The following is a 26,933-nucleotide window of genomic DNA, read 5'->3' on the forward strand; positions in this document are numbered from 1 at the left end:
GCATAGGAGAGACACAAGCAGCTCCTAAAGGACACTGGGGTTAGGAATCCAGCCCTCAATTCGACCAAAGAACTCCTGGCTCTCTCGTTTCCTTTCCATGTACAGGAAAAGACAGACAACACCAGGTAGTTAAAGCACTCTGTGTATTTAATTCGCACGTAGCATTAGGGTTTAATTTATTTGTTTACTCTTTTTTTCCTCCTGTGAACCCATTTAGGAGCTAAGCGCCGTGCATTAGCCTGGATTCAGCAAGGCAATGAATGTTTTAGTGTGTATAAAATGCAACTCTGAGACAGGGGCTGCCTTTTTATTTTAGACATGGAGAAGCTAAGTTCATAACTAAGGCTCTTAGGCGATGCAGCGGCAACAAAAAGCAGTATTGAAATTTCCCAGTGACAGTTTTTATGAGTAAATTGAAAGGCTTACAGCCCACGTGCAAGGCTGGCACAGAGGAAGCTGGGTTTCCAGCTGGCTCTCCGGTGATCCCGTTGCCACTCTCAGACACAGGATTTGCCCTAAAACAAAGGAGATCAAAATCTGACATCATGGGGGGCATCATGGCACAAATACCTCATCTATTTAATTTCATTTGGTCTTCAGTAGGATGTCAGGAGTGCAGCTCTGTTGTTGTTGGCTATGTCGCTTTATCTGTCTGATGGTGTTCTTGGTGTGTTGGGGGTTCTGGATAGTGCTGAGGTTTGCTGAGTATCCTCCACATTCAATTCTGACAATGTGGGTAAATGGATCCATAACAGGACCCATTAAAGAACTGTCTGGTGTTACACAGAACACCAATGGTGTTCCAAATCTACTGCAAGCAGGCTGTGTCCTCTCAGAAGAGTTATATGGATGCTTTAATATTACAGCTTTTCACCCAAGTGTGATGCATTTAACATGTATAACATACATGTAAACATTTGGAGCCATATACATGTACACATAGATGCTTACAGACAGACCTCACCAGGCACATCCTGCTGTAACCCGCTGGAAGCTGCTGAACTTCTGTAGGAAATCAGTCACAGCTCCGCAATTTCATGCTTTATTATTTTTGTTACGTGTACGAGGGAAATTATAAACCTTGTAATCTCTTTCTTACTGCATAAAAAGCTTTAGATAACATCAAGATATGGCAGTGGAACAAAGCAAGATGCCGAGATAAGCTAATGAACCAGACGTGGCACGGGGACTGCACCTGTGCTGAGCTCCCTTACATCCTATTGCGTGCCAATTTGCACTAGACCATTTGCACTATCCCAATGGGATGAAGGCATCCAGAGCTGGCTCTGCATGTCTGGTTGGGCACTGCTTGGCTTAGGAGCTGACCTGGGAAGCAAACCTGCACTGGGCTGTATTAGGAAGCACCTATGTGTTGTGTGCTGTAAGCATGCTATGAACTGCAACAGGATGGAGCTCAGGACTGAGCTGAGTGCTGTCAGCTGAAAGCTCTTTCCTTTTAGCTACTTGTGTCATACTGAGCATGCACATAGCTCCTCGTGGTAACTCCTTGCATATCAAAGGTCCCTTTCTGGGTGTGAACCATGAATTTTCAGTACTGCTTTTTTTCTTTTTTCCTGTTCAAAACTGAATAAACGTGTTTGGTTTATTTCTAAAAATGCTTCAACCAAGGTAATAAATCACCGGCAGCGCTTCAGCTTTTTTGCCACTGCAAACAATTGCCAGGTACATCCTGAAGGCAACTCCCTTCCTCTTGTACTGTTCCAACATCATCATTAAAAAAATCTTGTCCTTTGTGCTTTCCCCCCCTCCATACATGCACATCTCTTGTAGTGTGTTCATTTTTCAGACTTGACTTTGTGCAAACACAATGTTGTGCTGCAAGCATTAAAAGGCAATTTAGTACTCAAAGGATTAAAAGCTCATGTTAAATTGAAGACTACACTTGGCATAAACATTAAAAATTGACAGAACACCCTACACATTAACTGCACCAGGGCTCCATAATTAGCATTTAAAAGTAAAACATCATTTCCTTACTGTTTCCTACTTACTCATTTATAATGCATTTATTATAATACAGATGTGAATATGAGGCTTTCCACTATTGTCAGTTAGTAAATGCACATACTCCTGTTAGAACATGGGCCCGTTTGGTGTACACGGGGACCTGGGGTGGGGTGAGTTGTTCCTTAGGTCCTAGAAGCTCAATGGATCGCAGTGTCTGACCTCGTGCCTTGTGTGATCCCAGTGTGAGCAGCAATGGGGAGCTCAGGCAGAACAAGTGTTGATGGACTCTGCTTGTCAGGCCTGGTGTTGGGCAGCGTGGGCAGATGGGTGCATAGCTAACCCTGTAACATGGAGAGTTGGATGCAGATTGAAATATAAATGTGAATGAAGAAGAATGAGAAAGCAAATCTCATTAGTGGATGAGAGACTATTGAATGTTAAAGGGGTAGTAATATATTGACTTTTTTGGTTTGGATGAGATGGTGTTTTGTTCATGCATACTAATGCAGACCTTTCTTGTCATTAAAAATGGAAGGTACGATGGCCAAGTGCTCGCTCTGCTGGGATCTGTGTGTTGGATTGAAGTTGTGCATGATGCCCGCACTGCCACTGGCTCAGCACTTCCTTCTGCATCCCCTAAACCCGCTGCCCTCTACATCCAAACATCTTGCAGGTCTTCAGCCCAACCTTCTTTTCTGCAGATCCACAGCTCTGGACTCACTGGGTGAATCTTCCCTGAGCTGTTTAGGTCAGCCTGGCTGTCACTTGGTCACAGCTGGCCAACAAAGTGTGCCCATGTCACTGCCTGGCTGGGCAAGCAGACATTCCCATCCTTTGTCATCCACTGCACCATGCTGAGCTGCCAGCATGTTGGATGTAACCCTGTCCCTCTGCAGTGGGTTGGTGCTCCCCACACTCAGAGCAATATGAAGGGAACATCTATGCTGCTCTTAGCAAAGCCCACCACTGCTTGTTCAGATCCAGCAATGTGGCAGCACGCAGACAGTCTGCAAAGAGCTGCACCATTACCTTTGCAGGCTCGCCGACGTGAGGAACCTCTTTCTTGTTCCCGGCATGAAACTGCAAATGATATCCCACATGCTGCAGGGTCAGCGCTGGCTGGGAGAGCGGCCTGTGTTTTGTTGGGGCTCTGTGAAATGCAATTAGGAGCCCCTCCGCAGCCAGCAGGAGCTGTGCTGAAAAGGAGCGAGGGGAAGAAGAAAGCCCTCCCCGCCGTCCAGCAGTGCGTCTGCTTTGAAGTCCTGGGCCATCTCTTGTCCCCCCCAGAGGGCCTTTAATCAGGACCTTTGCCTTGTCATCCGGGGAAGAAAAACCTTGGCACAGTTGGTGGGGTTGTCCCTGTGTGTGCTGGGAAGACGGGCTTTGTCAGACGTTACCACTGACCCGAGCACTTTGTTCCTTTGTCTCTCCCAGACGAGTGTTTGAACTAAAAAGAAGAAAACTCAGGGCTGTGCTAACAGTATTTTAATGGGGAGCTGGCGACTCCTCAGCAGCCTTCCTGCAGGCCCAGGGCAGAATGATGGTGTTTGCTCAGAGCTTCCTGCAAGGAGCACAGCTCCAGCTCAGCCTGCTGCCCCATGCTTGGGTGATGGCAGGAGCTCCCACAGCAATGCGGTGCTGCTGAGCAGAACGACTTGGTTATCACAGGATGGGCAATATTCTGCCAGCAGATAAGCTCGTCTCGGCAATGATTAACATTTCGGTTTCTGTTGTTTACATTGCGGGGCTTTATGAATGCGTTACAACTCATTAAATAAACAGCCACCAAGCCCAACGCCATCAGTGTTGGGCAGAGGGAGCGGGGCTGTGGGACTGGGCACAGTGCTGGGCTGAGCAGGTTGTTTGTTTGATAGAAATATTCATGTACCTGCTGCGGTCTCCCTTTGCTATTGAAGTATGTGCAGCTGGACTCGTGCTATGACTTTTATTCCTAAGGCAGAGGCATAAAATGGTACTCGGTGCTTCCTAAGTGGTGTAAAATATTTCTAAAATAACTCCTCCATCCCTGTTAAACAAACATTATCTCCTCACCCAGGTTTTTTCATTCCCATTTTGACACGCTGCAGCTTTTCCCTACATTAAATCGGTTCCTCTTTAGAAAAAGCAGATTATTAAAAAAGAAGGAAAAAGAGAAGAGATTTGATGGGAACAAATAGATTAATAACTAACCATGATAATATCAGGCAGCCTTTCTCGGAGGTACGTGAGGAGTGGAACGTGAAGCTCCATTATCAAAACAGGTTAAAGTTTTATCACGACTCTCATGTATTATATTGGATTCTCAAAGCACACCTCCTCTATAATACCCGGAATAATCCCGACTGGTTATAGATGGAGTGATTAATCAGATCTCAGGTACAATAGCCTAACTTTGGTATCAGTTCTGCTCTTTCTGTGACCCCACCAGCTTTACTTTTTATTTGTATCACTTCATGTTTGTCCCTTCCTTCTTTAAAGTTCAAGCTTTTATTTGGAAGAGAATGCCAAGCCTTCATCGCCTTCCATCCCATTTATGAAACATTACATTACAACAGAAAGTAAACCTTCCTGCTCTAACAGTAATGTCTACAGCAATACATACAACACAACTGACATAATAATTAATAATAGAAGGACTTTCCACATTTTATGGAGTAACTCTGCAGTCATGGCTTTCACTGGGCCAGATGAGTATTTATTTCCAACCTCTTTGCTCTGCAGTAACTGTGGCTCAGCCCTTCAAAGCCTCTGTCCCTCATCCAGGAGAATGGAAGGAGCCGTGCTTAAGTCTGAATGCCAGAGCAGCTCCATCAGCTTCAAAAGGACTTCTTTTTGCTTAAAGTTAAGCAGATATTTAAGTGCTTTGCTAGCTTAGGGTCAAAGTGTTCAGCACCTTGTTGGACTGAGTCTTATCTTCCTCCTCATTAAAGATACATCAGAACGTTTGGCATGTCTTTATCAAGCTGAGAGGTGCAGCCGATTGACTTTCTGTGACAGCTGAAAGTGAAAGAGATCAAGGGAGCTCGAGAGACAAAGAAGTTGGGTTTTGTTAGGATCTTAGCAGAGAGAAAAATAGCTTTTGGGGAGCTAGTAAAAATTGTTCCTTGTGTTAGGAGGATTTTATTTCCAGAAGACTCCAGATCAGCACATGTGGAGGGCTTTGGGTGTGCGGATGGGGCTGGAGTGGAACAGAATCCCTTTGCTTCTTTCACTGTTGGCTTTGGAGTGAGTATTGTGTCCTTCTGCGTCATGTTGAGGTGTATCCCAGGTGCCAACGCAGGGTGAGCCATGGGTGCCTTGGAGAAGGCTTGGTGAGGTGCTCTGAATTTTGGCAAGTGGTTCAGACTCAGCAAGGTGCCCCATGGGCTCGGTACTGAGTGGAACCAGATAACAGACACACAGCGAGAGGTCGGCTGGATGACGTGAATCAATTCCCAACGCTTCCAAACTGATGACGAGGGAGAAATGTTCTCCTTTGGTGGGTACGTTGGCTTGATTAGTTCTCTGAATAGAAATGGAAAGGTCATTTGCATTTGGCGACCCTGCACATAGCAGGGGGTTGAAACTAGATGATCATTGTGGTCCTTTTCAACCCAGTCTATTCTATGAGTCTATGATGCTATGATTTATATTTCTGTTAATGACTGTATGAAGGAGGTATCTTTCCTTACAACAACATTTTAGTCTTCCGTTTGCTACCCGTACCTGAACCTGCTGTGAACTGGGGAGCTTCTTGCTCCCCACACACAGCTCTGCATAGGACTGCCTGCTTTCCCCTCCATTTCAGCCCCAGGAGGAGGCTTTCTCTGCCTGTGCCTTCCTTCCCACATCCTGAAGCTTGGATGCAGCTAGAAAATCCATTTCTAATAAAAAAAGCAAGCAAACGATGCGAGTATCGGGTTTACATTTATCCTTATAAGGCACACCAGCAGCAAATGCGCCTTTCTGCTGGGCTCAGCTATTAGAGCGTTCCGCGCAGCAAAGGAACCATCTCCGGTGTTATTTTCAGGCTCAGTGAACTCAGGGATGTGTCTGTGGGTTCCCAGTTATTACAGCAGCAGTGGGGCAGCAATGTCCCTGTCGCTGCTAATTTACCACCCGTCCAGGACCAGCTCCTCAACACTCAAAGTATGAACATCATTTCAGCTCTTAAGTAAAACTGAAGAAGTCTTTTCATCTTCCCATTGACTGGCGGGCTCCTTAAGTAGATCACAAGCTTTCCGCTGCTTTGTCTGAGCGAGGAGGAAAACTTTAATTGTTCCCGTCTTCTAGTGCAGGTATTGATTAATAAAATGTATTAGCAAAGATCTCGGCCTACTTTTTGTGCCATCAAACAAGTGCTTAATGACTGTATTACTGCGAAAATGGCATCGGTTTAAAGCATTGGATTGGAGCCTCTTCGTTGTTTCCTTCCATTTGTTTCTTTCCTCTTATTCCATTATGAGCAATGAAGTTGTTCCTGCCCTTCCGCAGCATCCTGTGGAAGGGCAGGGATGCGGGATGGGCTGCTGTGTTGGCAGCATGGGCAGCGGGGATGTTGGGAAGCAGGCAGCAGGTGAAATGGGGTGATCCACTGCAATGTGTGTGCACTGTGATTTAGGAGAAGGCGTAGATCTTTTTGTGTTACAGCTGAGACTTCCTGAACATCCTGCCATTTAGTAGCCTCATAATGCCACTTCATAGAACCATGGCATCATTGAGGTTGGAAAGACCAATAAGATCACACCCATGCCTACATCAATGAGTGCCACATCTCACCTCTTCATGAACACCTCCGGAGATGGTGACCCCACCACCCCCCTGGGCAGTCTGTGTCAGTGCAGCACCACTCCTTCTGAGAAGAAATGTTTCCTAACATTCAACCTGAACCTCCTCTGGTGCAACTTCAGGCCATCACCTCTTCTCTTAGCTTGGCTCTGTGGTTTGCACCTCGCAGGCCACTCTGGGTTTTACAGCAAACACTTGGGCATTACAGCACTTAAGTGTTAGTGAAGAATTGTTAAGCCTGACAACTGAATGCTCTCAGCCTCAGTGCTTTTATCAGACCTCCCTTTGCCCACACATGGCCCTGTGTTCCAGCCCTGCTCGCCAGCTGCAGCCACAAAGCTTCTTGTCACCAGGCAATGTTCTTGCAGCACACTTCGCTATTTGTAGATCTGGAATTAAGGCTTCATGTCTTACAGTGCCAGCACCAGAAAGTCCCACGTCTGCAACTGAAACATGCGCCATGGTGACAATAAAGCCTGGATTTTCTGTAATGCTGATATATCCAATGCTGAACACAGAGACATGGGGTGTCATCCGATGCACAACCCCAAGACAAGCCCCCGGATGCATCCCCAGGGCTGCCTGGGATCCATGGGCAGTGCAGTGTGGTGGGGCTGGAGGAGGAGCACGGATGTGCCAGCAGCCAGGCAAGGAGCCCCAGCCCTTCCTCACCCTGCTCCCTCCATGTTCACAAATGTTCATCTCCGTCTCTCCTTTTTTCCCTCCTTCCTAGGGGCGATGACTGACAGATTAATATATGTCTAGCTACGTGTCTTAGAAATCAAAAGGAAGGTGCTGTCAGAATCGCTTGTCAGAAAATGAGATTAGGCACACTTGTCATTTGCTGAGGATTGCAGTCTTTCAGAGATAAGGTTGCATTTAATGAGTGTAAAAAGCCTCCTTGTGAAAAAGGGGGTGGTGCAGGGGAGAGAGAATGATTATTTTTCTGGTGTCAGCTGAGTGCTTTATCATATAACTTGATACTGTGGCACCCTGGCAGGCACTGATAATGGCTGCTGGGGCTATTGCACCTCTTCACTCGCTCCGCGGCTTCAAAAGTGATGACTTGTTACCTGCTTTTAAACTCTCCTTGGATGTGGAAACCCACTGTCCTAAGGGAGAGGAGCAAAAGCGTGTGCAGTGTGTTTTAAAGAAAGGCCTGTGAAAACACACAGCATAAAGGGAACGTGCTAAATGTATAGCCACTTTCCCCAGCAAACTATAAAGAATACTCAGCGGGTTTCACTGAAATATGGAACTTGTCTGACAAGTGAAGGATAACTAATGAGAAACAGAGCTGGATCCCACTGCAACCAATTGTGTTTTGTTATGGAAAATATTTATCAAGCTTTTTTTTTTTCATCCCTTAGTTCTCCTAACAGTGCCGTAATAACTCCTCTCATGTTTGCTATCCTGTTTGGCTCCTGTGTGTCTCAGTTATTCAAATGTGCATTGAGGTTTTTTTTTGGTGATCAGTTGGATATTATCATACTGTGCGTTAATATTTCAGGTGAGCGTTCCATTCGTCACAGCAGCGGTCATTCTTTTGCCATGTTGATGTTCTTTGCTGTATTTAGAAGGGCTTAAGGTACAGATTTATTGTCCATAATGTGCTGTCTGAATAGGAGGAGACACTCAGAAATGGGGTTTGTGTGTTCAGGAGAGGCCCTGCTTTAGCTGCATGGTTGTGCTGCAGTATTTCCTTCCCATCCATACCCTCTTATAAAATCATCCCTGGAATGGCAGATTTCGGTCATGCACTTATTGAGTGAGATGTGATCTTCATTATTTTGCTTGAATGTTAGAAAATGAAAGAAATTACTGGATTGGTTTCCGGTGCTGATTCAGCATTTCCTTGGCTAAAAATGACCTGAAAGACAGAATAGGATTACGGTGCGCAATAATGGGTGCTTTATTCGGTGGTAAGAAAGTCCTTTCCTCCGACGGAGAAGGAGAGAATGAGGAACACTTCTCTCTTATTAGTTGATTCAGTGCACAGATATTGACAGACAAATTAATTTGAAATACTTCTTCAGCTCCAGAACTCATAGCAGGCAGAAATGAGGGGAAGATAATGGCTCCAGCTGAAAGGCGACGCGTTTATGAACTGAGCTCACAGGAGCGCCAGTGGAGGGGGAAGAATTTGTAGTTTATCCTCTTATTTTGCGATAGGATCTTACAAATGTTCCCGGTTAAACCAAGGAGTGCAGGCAGCAGCTTAAGAGCCAGGCGAGGTCTCTAGCAGCAAAATCCAGCTGAACGGTGCCCCAAAATCTGTCTGGTGACGCAGAGTTCAAACCACAGGATGGTGGATGGATGAAACATGTACTATTCCTTGTTGAGAAGCTGCAGTCAGGAGTCAATTTGTGTATTCTCACTCTTTAACATCAGCAAAAAGGACAGACCCTCAGTCTTCCCTTAAAGGCTCCATATGGTTCGGAGCAGCTGGGGGGCAGAGAGGCCTTGTGCTTACAGGGCAGGGAAGGTGCCTTTTCCATTTGGGGAATGGGTTCACCAAAACCATCCAACATCCCCCAGCAAAGCCAGGCTGCTTTCTGTCCTGGCAAGCAGCAGAGACCGCTCAGTATTTTATAGGGCCAGGCCCATCAGGATGGGGAAGAGAGAGCAGCACTATTGTTCCCCGAGCCCCACTTTTTATCTTTGTTTCCATTTGAAACCAAAATCATAAAAGTGCCTGCAGAGCGGTTGCCTTGCTGTTCCTATAAATGAGAATTCCAGCTTTTATGCTAATTCAGTTTCAGGTTTCTTTGAACCTGCAGTTTATGGGCCTCCGCTTAAAACTGCAATCTGTTCTGCATAAAAGCAGGGATTACAAAGTGTTTGAGTTTTGCGAATGCTGCAGAAAAAATAAAAATAATAATAGTATAAAAAAAAAAAAGAAAGAAAGAAAAAGAGTTGCGCTGCCATTAATGCGCTCCGACAAAAGTTTTCTGCTTTGTCAAATAAAAAGCCGTACTTCTGCTGTTCTGATGTGGCCCCATCGCTCTGTTTGCTCCTGGCTGGTGCAGGTGCTGCCTGTGGCCCTCCTCCCTTAGCACAAAGCCCCCTGTGTATGAGGGCACTGCTCCGTGCACAGCCAGGCCAGCTCCCCATGGGGCTGTGAGCGCACCCGGCTGCCCCACGTTGCTTTTTGCTGGCAGCTGTTGCTGCCTTTTATGGCACGGTTCTGTTTGTCGTAGCGGCTCTTTGGGTCACTCGCAAGCACCGGTCCTTTTCTTGAACCCCTTTAAAGCATTCAATTCCAAGTACTTTCTGCTTGGGACACAACGCTGTCATCCGCTGCTTAAAGCCATAAAATGCCGCTGATAGCTCCATAAATTCTCTTCTTGTGGAAAAGAACCTGCATCTCCTGGCCAGTAATGTACCAAATTATGTGTGTTTTCAAAGCTTTATAAGGCACCGCGATCACGCTCTGAGCTCACACACCATCGTGCTTTGTGGAAAGATTAGCAGCTTATTGGAAACATGAATGTTTCCAGTCTTGCACAGAGCACCAAAGCATTGGAACATCCAGATTTTGCAGTGCCAGGAAAAAAAGCTGCAGAACCTTCCAGGTGAGGCGAGCTTTGCCATCAATTATTTAATCCAATATAATCTGCTGTAATTTCAATATTCATTTGCTCACAGTGCCAACGATGGGTAATTCTTCTTTGGAACTGGGGCACGGCTCGGAGCCGAGCGCCTGCTGCCCTGCCTGGCTGCTGGAGGTCATTTCCATATAACAGTTGGATCTGAAAAGCTCTTCCAGAGAGGGAAGGATCTCGAGTTCCCTTTTGATCTGAGTTCAATGCTCTCCACTTGGCTGTTGTTGCGGCAGAAACGAATGTCGGTGCTGACAGAGACCACAGACAGATGAAAAAAGAAATGTTCTGGCAAAGTCCCACGTAGATAAGAGAGAGAAGATTTCACAAACCTATCCGGGCAGATCCCAAATACGGGAAAGTGCTGCTGTCAGGAGACAGGGAAGCTTCATCCAGCGGCCACTGGAAACATTAGGAGGTGGCGTTGCTGTTTTTTTTCCCTTTGATTTAATTTGGCTTTGGGTGAATTCCTAAACCTCTCATTCTGAATTCCAGAATGCATTTCGTGCATGCATAATGTTCTAGCAGGAAAACAGAGGTCCTCCACTTATCTCTGAGACACGAATAATGAGCGTAATGAGGCCCGCAGCCCTGCCAAGAGACCTTAACAGCCTTAGGGAGAGGAGGAGGTAAATGCATTTCAGTTCTGTGTGCACTGAAATTTCAGGTGTGGCATGTGGTTAATGTTTGAAAAAATCCAGTACAGACAAGCCTGGAGTTTAATCCAGGCTGAAGTTGATAAATTAAAGTCTTGCGAGGAGTCTCGGCTGTAATTAGCCCAGTTCTCACCACGCAGGGATGGAGAAAGTCTTGACCAAAGTGCTCGGAGACGAGCTGCCACACCTGAGCGTTAGGAGTTGAACTCCCTGCCCTGTGCAGCCTTGGGATCCCTGCAGCCTCAGCTGCTTGTGTTGTGCTCACACCACTGTCCCAGGGTTGATTCTTTTTGCTGGTGGAGACCAAAAGCTGCACATAAGCCATAGTCTCTTCTGTATCAGGACATCGTGGGAAGGTAGTGTGAGGGGTCTAAACAGCTGAGGGCCGTCCCTGCTCACCCCTTTCCTGCCCCAGCCCTGTCTCTGAGGCTCCAGCTCAGCTCCCAGCACAGCCCAGTGGAGCACATCTCCATCAGCACCCAGCGCTGATTGCAGCTCTCTGCTGGAAGCTCAGTGTGTCGCTGGGCCCATCCTGGGGCACCCATGGGTGCTGCCCTCACTCCTTCCCACTGCCTGGGAACCATCGTGCACCCAACGCTGTGCTGGGAGCACAGCCTCAATTTTCCACATCATCGTAGCTTATGGGAGACACCATTTGGCTCCGGCTTTGCGCTACAGCAAATAAGCATTTATGTATCGACGTGGCTGTGCATTGCTATCCACATCGTTTATCAGTAACGGCGTGTGGTGCTTAAGAAAAACCTTAATGAATCGCACAGCGGGGCGGCAGCCGGTTCCGCTGCACCCCGCGAGGCTCAACCCGAGCACCGCAACTTCCCGAGCACCCGCAATAAACTTCACGACGGACTTTTCTCCCCGGGCAGCTCCGAATTGGGAGCGAGCGCCGCTGCCTCTCCGAGCCGTGAGGCTTCACCCGCCGGCAGCACCGGGGGAGGCGGCAGCATCCCCCACATCCAAAGCGGCTCCGGGCCGGGGGCGGAGCGGCCCCACGGCGGTACGACGGGCTCTGCCGGGGCTCGGGGCGGGGCGGGCGCGGAGGGCGGAGCCGTCGGGGGCCGGGTGGGCAGCGCCGTCGGAGCGCCGCGCAGTGCGGAGCGGAGCGGCGGCAGCGGGAGGCGGACGGGTTTCGGAGGAGCTGGGCGGCACGAAGCGGAGCGGAGCCCCCCTACGGGATTACATTGCGTTACCAGCGAGGTGCTGCGGAGGGGCCGGAGGAGCTGGGGCTGGGTGCTGCTTCTCCCCGATGGAATTCACCTGAGCGTAGGAGGGACGCTGACCCGGAGGGAGCCCGCTTTGTCTCGGGAGAGGACGGGCATGACTTTTTAAAACCAACCCACCGGCCTAACAAAGCCGACCCCATCTATACCCCAAAGAGAAAAAATAATAAGAAGAAAAATAAGACAAGAACCCCCCCCAAAAAGCGAACAAAAAAGACCAAGCGGGAGACAAAACAATAAAACCAAATCCCGTCCGACCGCGGGAGGATCCCGGAGCTGAGCCCTGCGGGACGGAGCTGCGCCCGGAACCGGAGCTGCGGGACCGGCGGAGCCGCACATGCGTTCCTTTGTCCTGGCGCCCCGTTAGCGCTGCCCGCTCGGCTCCGGGATCGGCTCAGCGGGGCTCGGCCGCCCCGAGGATGCCCACCGGGCGGCACGGCGCTGCCCGCCGGCCCTGAAGGATTAGCTGGGGGTTTCGACTCGGAGAAGCCGCTCTGGATCGGAGTTGCCCGGCGCACACTCGCGCCCCTCCCGCACCGCCATGAGTCCGGGGTCGGCGGCTCCGCTTCGCCCCGCACCCGCAGGTAACAACGCCGCACCGGGGAGGGAAAATGTTGGGTCCGCGGGAGTGACAGCACGGTCCTGCGGCACGGAAACGCTCCTCGGAGCTCTTTCCTTTCTCTCATTTATTTTTCCCCCTTTCTGCTTATTTATTTATTTCTTCGTGTCGGAGCTCACAGCTCGCTGAGTTCTTTTATTTTGCGTCGATGACGATCGAGCAACGCTCGTACCGAGGGGTTCCCGCAACGGGGAGGACCCGGTGGGCGACGTGGGGTCGTGGGGTGGGCGGGGGGTGAACGGAGCGTCCCGCTTCGGCCCCGCAGCCGGCACGAAGATACCGACGGGCTGCACGACCGCTTGGCGACGCGGAGGAGACTTTAGATCGGCTTTGCGAGGCCGTTGTGTGCTCGTTCGGCGTTAGTGCCGAGTTTAGTTTTCTTTCTCCTTTTTGTTTCAATTCGCGTGGCTCTTTATTTCTGTCCCCTGGGTGCTGTTGCGTGGTGCGGGTGCCTGGGCGTAGAAATGGTTGTATCGAGAGGGATGCTGCGCTCGTCCTGCGACCAAGATCGCCTGTGCTGCTGTAGCAGTTGTGCGTAACCCCGATCTCTCTTTCGTATTTGCAATCTTAAAGTAGTAGGAAAAGGCAAAGTTGGAGCTCAGGGTTGGAGCTGGCGTGGCGGCTGTTTGTGCTATAAGCCCGGCGGTGTTTGCTCCAAGTTGCTGCTCCGCTCTCGTGTGGTCGGCAACGCAAAATGGGGATCCGCTCCTGGGCGAGCTTTGTCTGCGGGAGTCGATTCCCGTTGTGTGTGTGCGCTGGGCTGAGAGTCGCCTCCCGATCCGCTCAGCGGGGGATGCTCGATCCGAGCGCTTTGTGCATCGCGGTTCGTCGGGAAGCGCCGCTTCCACGTTCCGCAGCGATTTGCTCCGCGCTTTGTGCGATAGGAATGGCCGCATTTGTGCGGGAGCTGAAAAGCAAACGTGGGGTTTATTGTTGGAGATGGAGGAAAGTTCTTTAGAAACACAGCAATGGTGTCTTTTCCTCTCTTTGCGGTGTTTGGAGAAAGGAAGTAAATGGGAAACTTACGGCTTCTTTATGCTCTTGAATTTAGAAATGGTAAAATAAAGTAACACTTGAGACTATTCGAGGGTTTGGGGTTTTTTTTCTCAGTTTGTTCTTCTTTCCCTTTTTTCTCCCACGATAGAATTGGTGAAAACAAAGAATGGTTTGGAGAGTTTCTGACTTCGGAGAGAAGCTGCATTTAAAAAGGCAACAGCGGATGAGATTCATTGGGAAGGGTCATTACTGCCCATCAGAGAGCAGGCTGACGGGCTCGATACTGAAAGCTCTGAGCATGGCTTGGTTGGTTGGCCTGGCGCTGGGCTGCCCTTTAAAGCACAGAGCTTTCCCCTTTAAAGCACATGGCTTTCTCGAGCTCTTCAATTTGTGCGTTATTCCCATATTTTCATTAATTTAAGGGAACTCGTCGCTGGATAATAAATCCATCAGTGGGTAATAAATCGGTGTTTACAAGGTATTGAATCGGGAAGAGACGCGCCAGCCCAGCTTTGAAATAAGCCAGCGGTCATCTGAAATCCGTCTGGAAGTCTGCAAAAGAGTCCAGCCATTGGGTTGGGTTTTTTTGCAGCTAATTGTGGAAATCTTTTATGCTGTTAACTTGAGGGCAGGCAGATCATTGAGGTGCCCTGTGAGCTCTGAGCTGTATCTGCTCGTTTATCACTCCGTGGTTCCACACCCAAGTTGGGCTCTCAGATACCTCCATGCGTTGCGTGTCTGGATGGTTCATCTCCCATCCTGAATTCAGAAGTCTGTTCCCTTCAACCTGCTTTTCCAACGATGGTTTTTCATTATTTGAGCCAGCAGTTTCTAGCAGACGACTTCCCCAAGTGTCAGGCTTTCTCCCATTGATGAGGTTTTGTTGTTGGGTGCCCTTCATCTCCGTGTGTTTTCAAGAAGCAGGTGGTGTGATGGCAGGGCAGTGTCCGAGTTCAGGACTGAGCAGCTCTCAGTGTTCAGTGAACATTCATTAAGTGTAGGTGTGAGGGGTGTGTGTGTGTTTGCATCTGTGTGTGTGTGTGTGTGCCAAATGCACACCTCAACACAGAGGCACAGACGTGATGATTGCTGCTCCCGCACTCGGGGTGTCTGAAATCAATGTTTGCTGCGTTCCTTTTCCCGTTAAGTTTTTGGTAAGGGGAGCTCAGCTCCCACTTAAAATGAATCATTTCAACAATAGGGCGAAGGATGAGGCGTTGTGCTTGTAGAATAGTGGTAGTAGATGAGGTGCTCATGCAGCGCTGGGGGGAAAATCCTCCTCCAGATAAAGGTGGCTTGATGAGAAATAGAAAGGAGCACTGGTTTGAGCAAAGCGTGGTGGCAGGGATCAGTTTGTTTGAGAGGTACCAACCCTGCGTGGAAATTCACACCATGCTCCATTTGACAGTGGGGTTCTTTTCCAGACTGTCTTAGTTTTTCAGACTAAGAGCAGTGAGGTTACAGAGCCGAGGTGTCAGCGCTGCCTTAGAAGCCCCAGCAGTGAATGGTTGGTGTAGTTGGGCTCTCCAAAAATACTTAAAAATGTGATTTAGAGACCAGCAATTCTGGCAGTCCCCAAAGCTGGGCTGCATTACACAGAACCACCACGGCTCTTATTGAGATCCAGATCAGAACGGAGCGGATAATTACAATACAGAAATGCAGTTCGCGTGCAGCTGATGCATGGGAATAAAAACACGTCTATAATATATTTTTTTTGTATGAAATTGAATCCTTCCAAAGGAAATCTCTGCACTGCAGGGCGGCGAAGCACAGCCAAATAGCACCACCTCATGGACGTTCCCTTCGGAGCCCATCAGCTCCTGGCTTTTGTCACCTGATTTGTTTCTCTGAAATATGTACACATCTCCTTGTCTCACTGTAGCGCCGTGCCTTTGAAATGTATCACTGCAAGGAAAAGTAACTTCTTTTTTTTCTGTTTGTTTTTTATTGGTCTTTCAGGCATCTGATGCCAGCTCTGAAAAACTGTTCAACGCTGTTACAAATAAAGGTAAGACTGCGATTCACATCACCAATGTATTTTCTTCCCCCCCCTTCCCCCTCAATGTGTTTCTTCTCGTGGATGAAATGTAACTTGTCTGGCAGAGATGTTGCAATCCGCTTGTTAGTGCTTTTTATGTTTCTCTGGGTTTCAGACGTGTTCTGTATGCTTGATAATTGCTTTGCTTAAGCAATATAAAATAAAGGCTTTAAATAATGCAGTGCCTGCCAGGTCAGAATTAATTTAAATAACAATATTAGGGAATAGTTTATTTTACAAATGGCTTTAATTTAAGCTCATTTAAATAACTGTAAGAGTTTTCAAAATGTTTTAACTTGATTGTTACTCATCAGCTCCGTGATAGACATGGAATTATGAATAGCCAATTTGCACTGCTGACAGTAATAACCAGCCAGCGTTTAGTATTCACAGGATAATAGTCATAAACCATGGCTTGCTGTGCTGTGTGCTTTCTGTAGAGTTAATAAATGATATAGAGGGCCACATTTAAATATTCAGTATCCCATTAATTTCCTCCAAACAGCAATCTAAAGAGAGAGTGGCTAATGATATAACAGTACATTAAGGGAAAACTCGCCTTAAATCAGTGCCAGTGAGCTTCTATGCGGAGCTTGTCCTGAAGCAGCGTTATTAGAAGGGCTGTGGGGATGTATTTATTTATTTATCCCTTTATTTATTGCAGTGTTTGGAGCTTTTTTTGTTGTTGTTGGGGTTGGTTTTCTTTGCAAGGAGGGCTCGCAGACACGAGTTGTGCCCTTGTGTGCAATTCAGAGCCTTCAAAATGCATCAGCTCTTTCTGTTTTTCACCCACTGTCCTACTTCTCAGTAACACTGTGTGATAATTACCCATTAAATGGGGCTGTGGACCCACAGTGTTTCAACTTAGAATCATAGAATAATAGAATTAGTGTGGTTTTTTGAGATGTTTGATTCAGTCTTGGTTAGAAAACGCAGATTTGATACATTTGATGCTCAGGTCTCATTTGCTGGCCAGGTTGGCTTCGTGTTGGGTTGGATTTGTCATTCTGGTGGGCTGTCCTGGTGTTTTCATCCCACAGTGCTGTTTAATAGGGGATGAGCCCATGGTGCTGTTAGTTGTGAGGTTCCCATGCCGGCACACTGCTGCTTTGGAGGTCTGCTGCTGTTGTTGAATCATATTTAATGGCATTACGGATCCACGTTCCTGTTTTTTGTGCTCTCCCATCTTTTGGGATCTCTGTGTTGGATGGATGACCTCGTTGGCCTAACTGGGCGATCTCACATGGCGAGCTGAGAGATCCATTCGTTCTAACTGAATGTATGGTTTGCCTTCAGCCCCTCCGCAGCCAAAAAATATATAGGTCAGGTTGCACGTTATGCTTGTGAACACATCGGGATGAGGGGCCTCTGCGCTTCCTGCCCTTCTCAGTTGGGACCCAGCAGTGTTTCCCACAGCCCGGGCAGTGTTTACTTACCCAGGTTGATTCGTGGCATCGATTTGGTTGTGAGTACCCATGCTTGACAGGGAGCCTTTTCTTCCGAGGTACTTTTCTTTGGTGATTTAGTTCCCTTGAAAGGATTAGGATTTCTTTGTGTAGCCTAAAATCAACATAGGCTTTTCTAAGCTTTGCTTGAGAAACCGTACACAAATAAGCTTTTTAGTTGACGGTAGATTATTCCTTTGCCCCTTATTTCCATCAAAATGGCGGCTTTCTTTTCTCCTCCCGAGTTTCCCCTTAAAGCCATATGCTAATTCCTGTTGGTAACATGAATGACAAGGGGAGAATCAATGCAAATCCAGGTGCGGCCAAACCAGGCTGACTGCTATTCTCTTTTTATTTTCTTTCTTTTTTTCTTTTCCACTGGGAGAAAGAGATTAAGGGGAAAGAGGGCGGAAAAAAGCATCGGGAACAGTTTTGTTAAAGGGATTAGCATTCAGGCTGCTAAATATCAGGAAAAGAGCCCCCCCAAAGACCCCTGGTTGGGGATGATGTCAATAATTGCTCGCAGCCAGGTGCAGGGGCTCTGTTTGACATGGGGCTGTTGCCTTCCCCCAGTTCCTGCCCTGGGGATGGCTGAGGGCTGCCCGGGCGCTGTCAGTTTGATATATTCCAAGTTCAAGTTCTCTCCATGCATTTCGGCTTGTTTGCTTCCAAGCCGGTTCTTCCCCTCTGCTGTCCGTGGCTGTTTTTGCCAGGAGCAATAAAAGTCGCTCGTCAGAAAGGGTCAGGTTTGCATTGGGTAAATCATGATGAAACCTTCAAAGCTCCTGGCTGGGAGGGCCCAGGCAGACAAGTGTGCCATCCCTCCTGTCCGGAGCCGACCTGCCTGGCATCCTTCAGCTCCCTGTGTTTCACATTTGCTTTTTGTCTCACCACTTCAATTTTTGCAGAATTCTTGACTGCTGAGGCAGCAGAATGTATAGAATGGACGTATTCACAAAGTGGGCAGAAATCCTGAAGCATTTGAGGTTCCTGTTGTTCAGTTGTAGACTTGGGGCTAGCAATGAGGTGAAGCTCAAGGTGTGTGGGGTTGGTTAGGGATGTGTAATGGGAACTAGTCCCTTCCAGAAACAGGAATAATTCAAAAATCCCGGACAAAGTTAATATTCCCTCCCTAAATCTTCTTTGATGAAGGGGAGGAATCCCATCAAAGCTCCTCCTAGGAGCTAGCTGCCCTTAGAGCTCAATGGGAAAATGAGACTGTTGAGTTTTGGGATGTTCTGTGGGCACTGAGGTCCCTCAGGACTGGGGTTTGTATGGCAGCAGAGTGGTGCTGTGTTTGGGAAGGCTCTGGGGTTCCCATCAGCTCTTTGCTGCTAGTGCTCCCTGAGGTTCCCAGCCCTGCATTGGGTCTGAAGCAGAGCTGGGGACTGGAGAGAGATGTGGCTTTGTCCCCAGGGCAGCGATTGCTGTGTCTGCTGCTGAAATGAGCAGTCCCTGGTTGTGAGCCTGAGCAGGAGCTTGTTATGTTGCAGAGCTTGAAATTATGTAGGAAAATGATTCCCACTGAAATCTCATGGCTGTGCTGGGTGGTAAGAACCCTGTAATCTCTCCATGGAGGAGGAATGGAAGAGGAGCACATCACTCATCTGCGGCAGCCCTCCATCCCACACACTGTGCAGGCTGTGCCTTCCAGTTTCAGGGGTGCTACTCGGAGTGTAACTTCTCCTCACTGTCTGAGAGTGTCAACCTTAGCACTGTTAATCCTGGCCAAAATACGGGCTTTTGATCGTGAATTTTTGTAGCGTGACTTTCCAGCATAATTAAATCCCATTATCTTTTAATAATTTAAACAGACACATCTGAAGATGTAGAGCAGGCAGCTCCTACTACTGCTGCGTATTTAATTTATATTAAGTCCCTCCTACGTACCCTTGGAAAACAGCTTTTCCTGGAGGGAGAAACGAGTCCCAAAGTGATGAAGTTTCATTTGTGCTGTATGTTGAAGTTTGCCTTTGATCAGGAACACAATTGGGCTGTTACAGCTTTTTATGTTCAAATTGTTTACAGGATGTTCATGTAAACTTTATGAATCCTTCTGCTTCGCGGCACCACCAGCTGTCAGGGAAATATTTATATTCTCAGCTGGAGGTAGATCAAGGCGTCTGGGTTACTCGTCCTCACTGGTGGCTGTAATACCAGCCGGATCAAGCCCTGGCTTTTAGGTGGTTCTACAGTAATATCCTCCCCTGGAAAAACAGACGTTTTGTGTTGGTTTTTTTTTCCCCTTCATCTTTGTTCGGTGAATCATTTCTTGAGGATCATTTACAACATGTGTTTCTGTAAACAAGCAAGGAGTTGGGGCTGGCATGTGCTTCTCCTTGTTGGTTCAGTTCAACTAGGTCTGCTGCCGTGCAGACAGTGCCCTGATGTGGTGTGTCCCTGCGTTCCACTGGAGGCTGTGCTGGTGGCTTTGGGTCACTCAGTTACCCCGTTTCTTGTGTTCCAAGATGGCTTCTCAGTATTTTCCATGCGAAAGTTCCGTGTCTCATTAGCAAGCTCTGTGCAAAGCCTCCTGTTAAGGAGTTTCTTGGTTCTTGTACCAGTGAGTTAGATTAGAAGAAACGTTGCATCGCTTCAGTGTAGCTTGCAAGTCAGGCAGACAAAAGTCAATGCCTGTCTTGAGACAGTCCTTTGTTGTAGTGCACAAAAGAGCCAGGCAGTTATTTCTGTTCCACGAAGGCTTTGCCTGAGCGAGGAATTTGTTGCATAACTTCCCCTATGGCTGCATCAGCTCCTGTGCACAAACCGCTTCTGCCCATCAGTGCACTTAATGCACCCTCTCCTTTACCTGGCTGTGATGTAGCACTCAGGTGGGGCTGCCCGTGCTGTGGGATGTAATGGCAGTTCTGCAAGGGAGAGAACCTCTTCCACAACCTTTCTGAATCTTAAACCCTATAGCTTGCAATCTTACAACACAGGAATCTTCCAAGGTTTTTAAGTTAATCATTGAGAACTAAACTGAACCAAAAAAAGAACCAGGCTGTGGGCTTGGGTGTTTCTTAAGCAAAATAACTGAAGGAGGCAGTTGATGGCGGTGTTCTGGGAAACTTCAACCACTTGAACTTGTATCAAGTACCCTTCGGTCTCAGGTGGTGATTGTATTCCTTTAAGTTCTGTTCAAGCTGTTGGTTTTAGCAAAGTCAAATGATTCCAGTGTCAGCAAAATGACAATATTTACTAACGCATAATTGTGTCTGTTCTGGAGAAAGTATTTGTTTTACAGATTAAACTGTATTTGATTTTCTTGGAAAAGGCTTATCGGCTTTGGGCCGCAAAATAACCAGTGGTAATCAATTCAAAATAAGGTGGGAAACTTCTTAAGGATAAGAGTAGCTCGCTGACAGGGCTCCTGCCTTGATGTACCTCCATATGAGTGGGGCTGGAGCCTGGTGTGAGGTTTAGTCAGTGGGGCATCCTGCAGACCTCCCATATCTGGCCAGCTGCTGGTCTCTCCCTTGTAATAAAACGTTGTTTTCTCTGAAAATGCATGTTTATTTAACTAAGTCTCTTTTTGCTTCACAATCTGGATTCCATTCAGTCAGTTACCACTCCAATTAACTAACAATTATTTAACATTAACAGTAATTACAGACGCCAGTTAAGCGCCTACAGATGTCAACTGTTAGCTTTGTACCTAATCACTCAATGAAATGGAGAAAGTTCAACAAACATCAATTAGCCAAGCAATTAGTATGAGGTAGGAAAGAGCATGTTATCGTGTGCGAGCTGATTCAATTTATTTTATTTTGTCAGTAAAACACACACAGACAAGCAGCAGTAAGTCGCTGAGATTAGATAAAGCTGTATTGTTTTGCTGTTTATACAAGGCTTTTCCCCTCCTCTCTTTTCCTGTACCAAACTTCACTGTGCTTTGCCAGGCATCTGTTATCTTATCGAATGCATTGCGTTTCAATTGGAGAAGCACAGCAGCGTGGCTTTCTGCAGAGGCAGACATCGGGTTAGAAGCAGCTGCCCCAGCAATGCCATCCCTGCAGCCTCCCTGCCCCTGCACAGAGCCTGCATGGACTCTGATAACAGAGCAGCGTTAATTGGTGCCTCCATCTCTTACCTAAGAATTAGATATTGATATCTGCTTGTCTCAGTTACCAAAGCAAGGGTAGGAAGCAGCCATAAAGTAGTGCTGCTTTATGAAAAGATGGTTCATCTCTATCTGTCATCCTAAGTGTGCTACAAGGCTCTCAAGGTCTTTGGAAGACCTGTGCAGAAGGTGAATGTTGTGCACTGCACACAGGGGTGATAGGACTGTGCTCCTGACCCTCTGTTCCTTCAAAACTGAGAGCAAACAGACCTTTCTCATCCCATTTTCAACGGTTCCCCCAAACAAGAACGCCTTCATCGCAGCGCCGACGTGCTTTAAATGTTTCTCCACGTAAAATGATCCCACAAAGTATGATATTATTCTGTCGTGCAGACTGCCCACAGGAGTCAATGGAGCTCTTTGAATTAGTCATTGTTTTCCGGAGTGTGGGAACAGGCGTGGAAAACCACAGGCAGATCTTTGCTTTGCTTTCCCAAGTCTCAGCTGTTTTTTGCTGTTTTCTTTTTAGAAAAACACACACACGCAGCCTGAACATGTGAAGAAACCCTTCAACGTGTGACTTAAGTGCAATAATATTTGTCTGAGTAGGCAGAAAGACCGAAATAAAGCTTCTAAATGGGGACTGCCGTGCTTGTTCCAGCAGCGATGGATACCTTGTGAAGGATGGCACTTGAAACTGGGGACTTTTAGCTTTGTAATGGTTCAGCAAGTGCTGGTCCAAGGGGAGAGGAAGGGCCACTGCCTTTCTTAGGGTATAGAGAGGGCTGGAAGAAGTAGTTTCATGGAGTAGGATAAACAGAGCCTGATTTGTCCTCACTTAGAAGTTCAGCGCTGTGCTTGGTCGCTTGACTGACTTTACACACTTGTTACCACTAAGCATTTACATGGGTGCTTTGCTGGATGAGGGCTGCTGGAGTAAATCCCATGACACCCTGGAGACTTCAACCACCCAGGAGTATTATTGCTTTTCTTTTTCCCCCCTGATGCTTGTGTGTGTGTGTGTGTGCCTGGGGTCCTCGTGTCCCATTCCTTGTCCCCATCAGGTCCCGCTCTTGTCCCCAGCTCACTGCTGTGCTGGTGTTTGGTGGGTTCATTGGCTTGCCAGAAACCAAATACAGCAAGCAAGGAGTGATGGTTTCACGTTGGGTTTTGTGAGTGAGGGGCTTGTTGATGCTGGGCAGGTGTGATAGAAGGGGTGACAGCTTCACCCAGGGATACTTTGGTGCTGATGGAATTATTTAGGGTAACATAAATGATTTCCAGGCTGGATTTGACTAGTGCCAGCCTGTATGAGTGCCAGGAGCATGCTGAGCAATGCTTCAAGCAGTGAGTGTGCTTTTGAGAGGGGGTTACGCAGCATCCAGCAAGCTGTTTAAAAAAGCCAGCGTAAATGTATACTTTAAAAGTTGCAAACAGAAGAGCAGATAAACTTGATTTAAGTGCCTTTTAGACCAGTTAATGGCCTTGACTTACAGATGCCAGGAGAGTTAGAACAAGCTGTGTTTTATTTTCCTGCTGTATTTAACCAAAGCCGTTTTTCCTAGAGCATCTTTCTTAGGCCACGTGCCTTCTGCCTAAATCCAGCTCACAGCCCAAGTAGCTCCCCATTCCCAAAGTCACCCAGTGCTACCCAAGAGTCAGTGGAGCGTGAGCCTTCCTCTCCAGCCCTCTGTGGTACCTTGTGTCTGGGTCACAGCCGTGCTCCCCAGTTCATTTATGGCTCTGTGCAAAACCTCTGTGGTGTGAGCCTGCAGGACAGGGGCTGTCTGGACAGTGCTCGTACCATTACTGCTGCTTGTGGATGGGAGAGAGGGCTGAGGTGGAGCACTGCTGAGCTCCCACAGCCATTTGATATCATTTCCAAGTATTTCAAATCAGTGGGCACTTCTGAAAATTGGAGCCAAAGTAATTTGAGCAGCTTGTAATGGGAAGCAGCTGCTGCAGAGTAAGTTGTGTCCTAAGAAAAACGGCTTTATGGAAATAGGTCTGCTGAGTAATAAAGCCACAAATTAATACTTAGTTCATTTACTAGGTTGTTGGTCCCATAAGCACTTAAACAGCATTTGTTAAAAGAAACAGCATTATAAAAATCAAACGCAGATGAGCAGAACCCTCAGTCTGACTTCTTGCTGGTTTCTTGCTGGAGAAATGGGATGAACTTCTGGATTCTCACCTCTTTGTCCAGAGAGACAAAGGAATAATCTCGGTCTTCTATTTGATCTTTAATTCATTACCAGAAGTGCAATGAGGTGTTTTCTGACTTCCAGCCTTGTGAGTGCTGATTTTCACGTTGCTGCATGAACACACAACCTTCATTTTCTTTGAGAGCCGGGGAAGAGTTTGTATTTGGGCAGTTGCATCTGGTTGCAGCACAATTTAACAACCCCAGGAGCAAACAAGCAGTGTGGGCGTTGTTGCAGATGTCTTACAGCTTCTCTCCACGCTGTGGTTACTCTTCCTTCCTAAAAATGGGCTCTTGGACCCCTGTTGTGTTTCCTTGTGGTTTCTTTTTCCGTGTCTGGTCTCCATACCTATATGCCAGCTCTCCATCTTAAATTAGAAGCCTTTGGTCCATCTTCTGTCCCGTTTGCACAACCTCTACGTTGTGGAAACCAGGCCCACGACTGGGGCTCGCGGGGATCGCTGTAATATAATTAACATATGATAATAATCATCTGGCAAGCTGTTACACTTCTCTACAAAGGGCTGGGTAATAAGTGCAAGGGGGACAAGTCTGTACAGCTTTTGAATTAATAAAAAACTAAGTTTGTCGGGAAAGCAGCATGTAGTAAAGCAGCACCCTGCTTAAATAGTTAGCTGACAACTTCAAGGGAGGGTGGCATGTTAATAGTTAAGCTGCTTTGCTTTGTCTTCACATGCCCTGTCCGGCATCTCATCTCATTCAAGCAACCTAATTACCATCCAGCCTTTCAACAGCACATCATCTTAGCACCTCGCTGCCAAGACAGTTACTCACCTACAGGCCTCATTATGTTTTGCCAGTGCATCTCTGGGCCAAAAATAACTCAGCAATCTCCGCTCAGTACCCAGGTCTGCAAGTGACAAACAAATAATTGAGGGAAGCGAACCCTCAGCTCGGTGCAGCTGACACAGAGCCCTGCGTGCTGAGCCTGTAACAACAGTGCTGCTCTGAGCAGCTCGTGTCACTGCACATCTCCGGGCACTGACAGCTCTGGACGTGGCACTTCAGCTGTGTTGGCTGCTCTGCAGACCGTGCCAAGGTGCTGTCATTGTCCTGCAGGTAAATGGCTGATGTCTGAGAACAAAGGCTTAATGAGAGAATTAAAAAGAGTAAAATCACGCACGTTCCTGTCATCCCAGAGGGCTTATGGGTGGGCCAGGAAACGATCCATCTTCCCCTTTTCATCTGATCTTTTAATTAATTAAATGTTGATTGCTGCGAGAGTGGCTGTGCGCACTTAAAAATCAGATTAGCCAGTAAATTGTCTCTAATGGTGGTTTTTATTGCTCTGGTAGTTTACACAAAACCAATGGATGTGCTCCTTTCTTCAGAACCCAATAGTTTGGGGATGGGTGGCACTGAGGTCCCATGGCTGGGACAGGGGCTACAACCACATCCATCAGTGTGGGTGCACATACACACAGGGTTAGGACTTTGCTGCTGAGATCCCCATGCGTGCTCTTCACGGATAGTCAATGCCAGCAGATAAGATGTCAAGGCAGAGGAGGAGGGAGCATTGCAGCAGTGCTGGAGGTTGTTCAGAAAGATGCTAACACAGCAAATGTGTGTTGTTATGGCAAAGAATATGCAGTGTTTTCCTACAAGTTTGGTCCTTTTGCTGCTAGCAGTTACAGGTAGGAGCAGCACGAAACCTTTCAGACGGATAACTAAGCAAACTTCAAAGCTTAAAGAGCAGTCTAATTTGTAGGGAAAAGTTTGCTTTAGTAATTAATGCGTCTCTGTTGTTTATTGCGTAGATATGGATAAATAATTTGCAAATGAAAACAACCAGGAGGCAGAGAATGGGATTCCATCTTTGAGTTGGTTCCTTGGAGGAATGATAAGGAGATTCTGGCTGTTTTCTTTGGAAATAGAGGTATTGCGTTCCTCTGGCTTTACATGGAAAATGGTTGCTGCTTAGAACGCGTGTTTTATCACCATGCCTACACGTTCTCTCTAAACCTTGTCCTTTGGAGATAGGGTGAATATATTCCGTTGGGCTACGTTTTTAAGACATAAAAAGCACGCAGATAACTTGCTCTGACAGGCAGAAGGTAAATGATTTCACTCCATCTCTGACAGCTCCAACTTTTTTAAGAACAAAAGAAGTTGCTTCTACTTGACTTATTTTTCCCCCCAGGGAGCAGATGTGAGGTGCAGGCATCACACCATTGGGTTACAAGGGAATTCTTCAGTGCTGGACCAGGTATCCCTGAGTGAGAGCTGCGGGGTTTTGTGCCCCACGGATGACAAAGGAGCACGGATCTGTGCAGTGTCTCTATACGAGCCCACCTGAGAGCGCCGTGCTTTGCTTCGGTGGCTTTTCATGGTGCAGCATGGACATGTTCATGCCAGATTTAGAACCCCGAGAGCCACGTGTTCATGGGCCGGTCCAAACCACCTCTCTCCAGTTTAATGCTCTGAAATTACGTTTTTAATTAACGCTGTACAAAGCACAGCGCCGCTCTCATCCCTCTGAGCGAACACAAGGACGGCAGATGGTCTGGGTGTGACACAGGCAGAGAAGTTGGCACGTGGGCACCAAAGTTTGCTTCTGGATTCACTTGTGTAGCTTGGAGTAACGTGGTTGGAATTGTCTTCTATGGATTTGGGGAGGTGGGTCCTGGCTGAGCCCCACGGTAACATTTCAGATCCTATTTTCCCCCTTGCAGCAGCTGTAGATGCAGGCAGTGCTTGTACAGCAGTGGTTAGCTTGCAGGACAGGAGGTTGTACAGTTAGGTGCTATTAACATTGTTTTACTTAAAAGGCAAACCACAATTACAGAGCAATGTTGTGTGTGTTTTTTTCCCTAAACATGAGCAGGAATGTAGTTTCAAACGCATGTATCTGTGTATGTGTGTTTTTAATAATGCTCTGTCATTTAACATGGTACCTTGCCAAAAATGAAATCATTAATGAACTCCACGGGGCATTTATGCAGATCCAAGGCTGCTCATTATGTCTATTTTTAAGCACGTTGCATTGTTGATGGCGCAGGGCATTTGTTGAAACCTGTAAGATAGAACTTGTAATTTTGTTTGCTAACACTTGCAAAAGATTACAAATGTGATCAGAGGCCCTTTGATGTGGAGGGGAGCAATGAGATCGTTAGCGCAGGAATGAGCACACGTTGTCCTACTTGGAGCACGTCTCCTGCGTTGCCATGCTGAGTATTCCTCAGGAAAGATGCTTTCAGAGGGTCTGGTGTCAATACTGTGTTATGGAGCACCTCTGCTCCATGCACAGCTGTGCTGCAGATGGACTAACTTCCCCAGCTCGAGCAGTTGGAGCAAAGGGTCATCGGAGCCAAAAGCAA

The 26,933-nt window shown here is 47.4% G+C and overlaps 1 protein-coding gene across 27 annotated transcripts in view; it reads left to right on the forward strand.

The window, feature by feature from the left end:
• The window catches only part of AUTS2 (activator of transcription and developmental regulator AUTS2), a 526,196-nt gene that overhangs the window by 458,134 nt on the left and 41,129 nt on the right, over nt 1-26,933 (forward strand). For 17 of the 27 annotated variants that reach the window (XM_015880954.3, XM_085521774.1, XM_085521776.1 and 14 more), the window contains one exon: nt 15,809-15,857. In XM_015880954.3, coding sequence (XP_015736440.2) covers nt 15,809-15,857 — 49 coding nt within the window. Of the gene's footprint in view, nt 1-12,100; nt 12,816-15,808; nt 15,858-26,933 lie in introns of those variants that run through there. The other 10 variants (XM_085521778.1, XM_085521781.1, XM_085521783.1 and 7 more) reach the window with 2 other exon arrangements.

Source organism: Coturnix japonica, chromosome 22 (assembly GCF_054131305.1).
Source record: "Coturnix japonica strain WE chromosome 22, WE-NBRP24, whole genome shotgun sequence".
Classification (NCBI taxonomy): domain Eukaryota; kingdom Metazoa; phylum Chordata; class Aves; order Galliformes; family Phasianidae; genus Coturnix; species Coturnix japonica.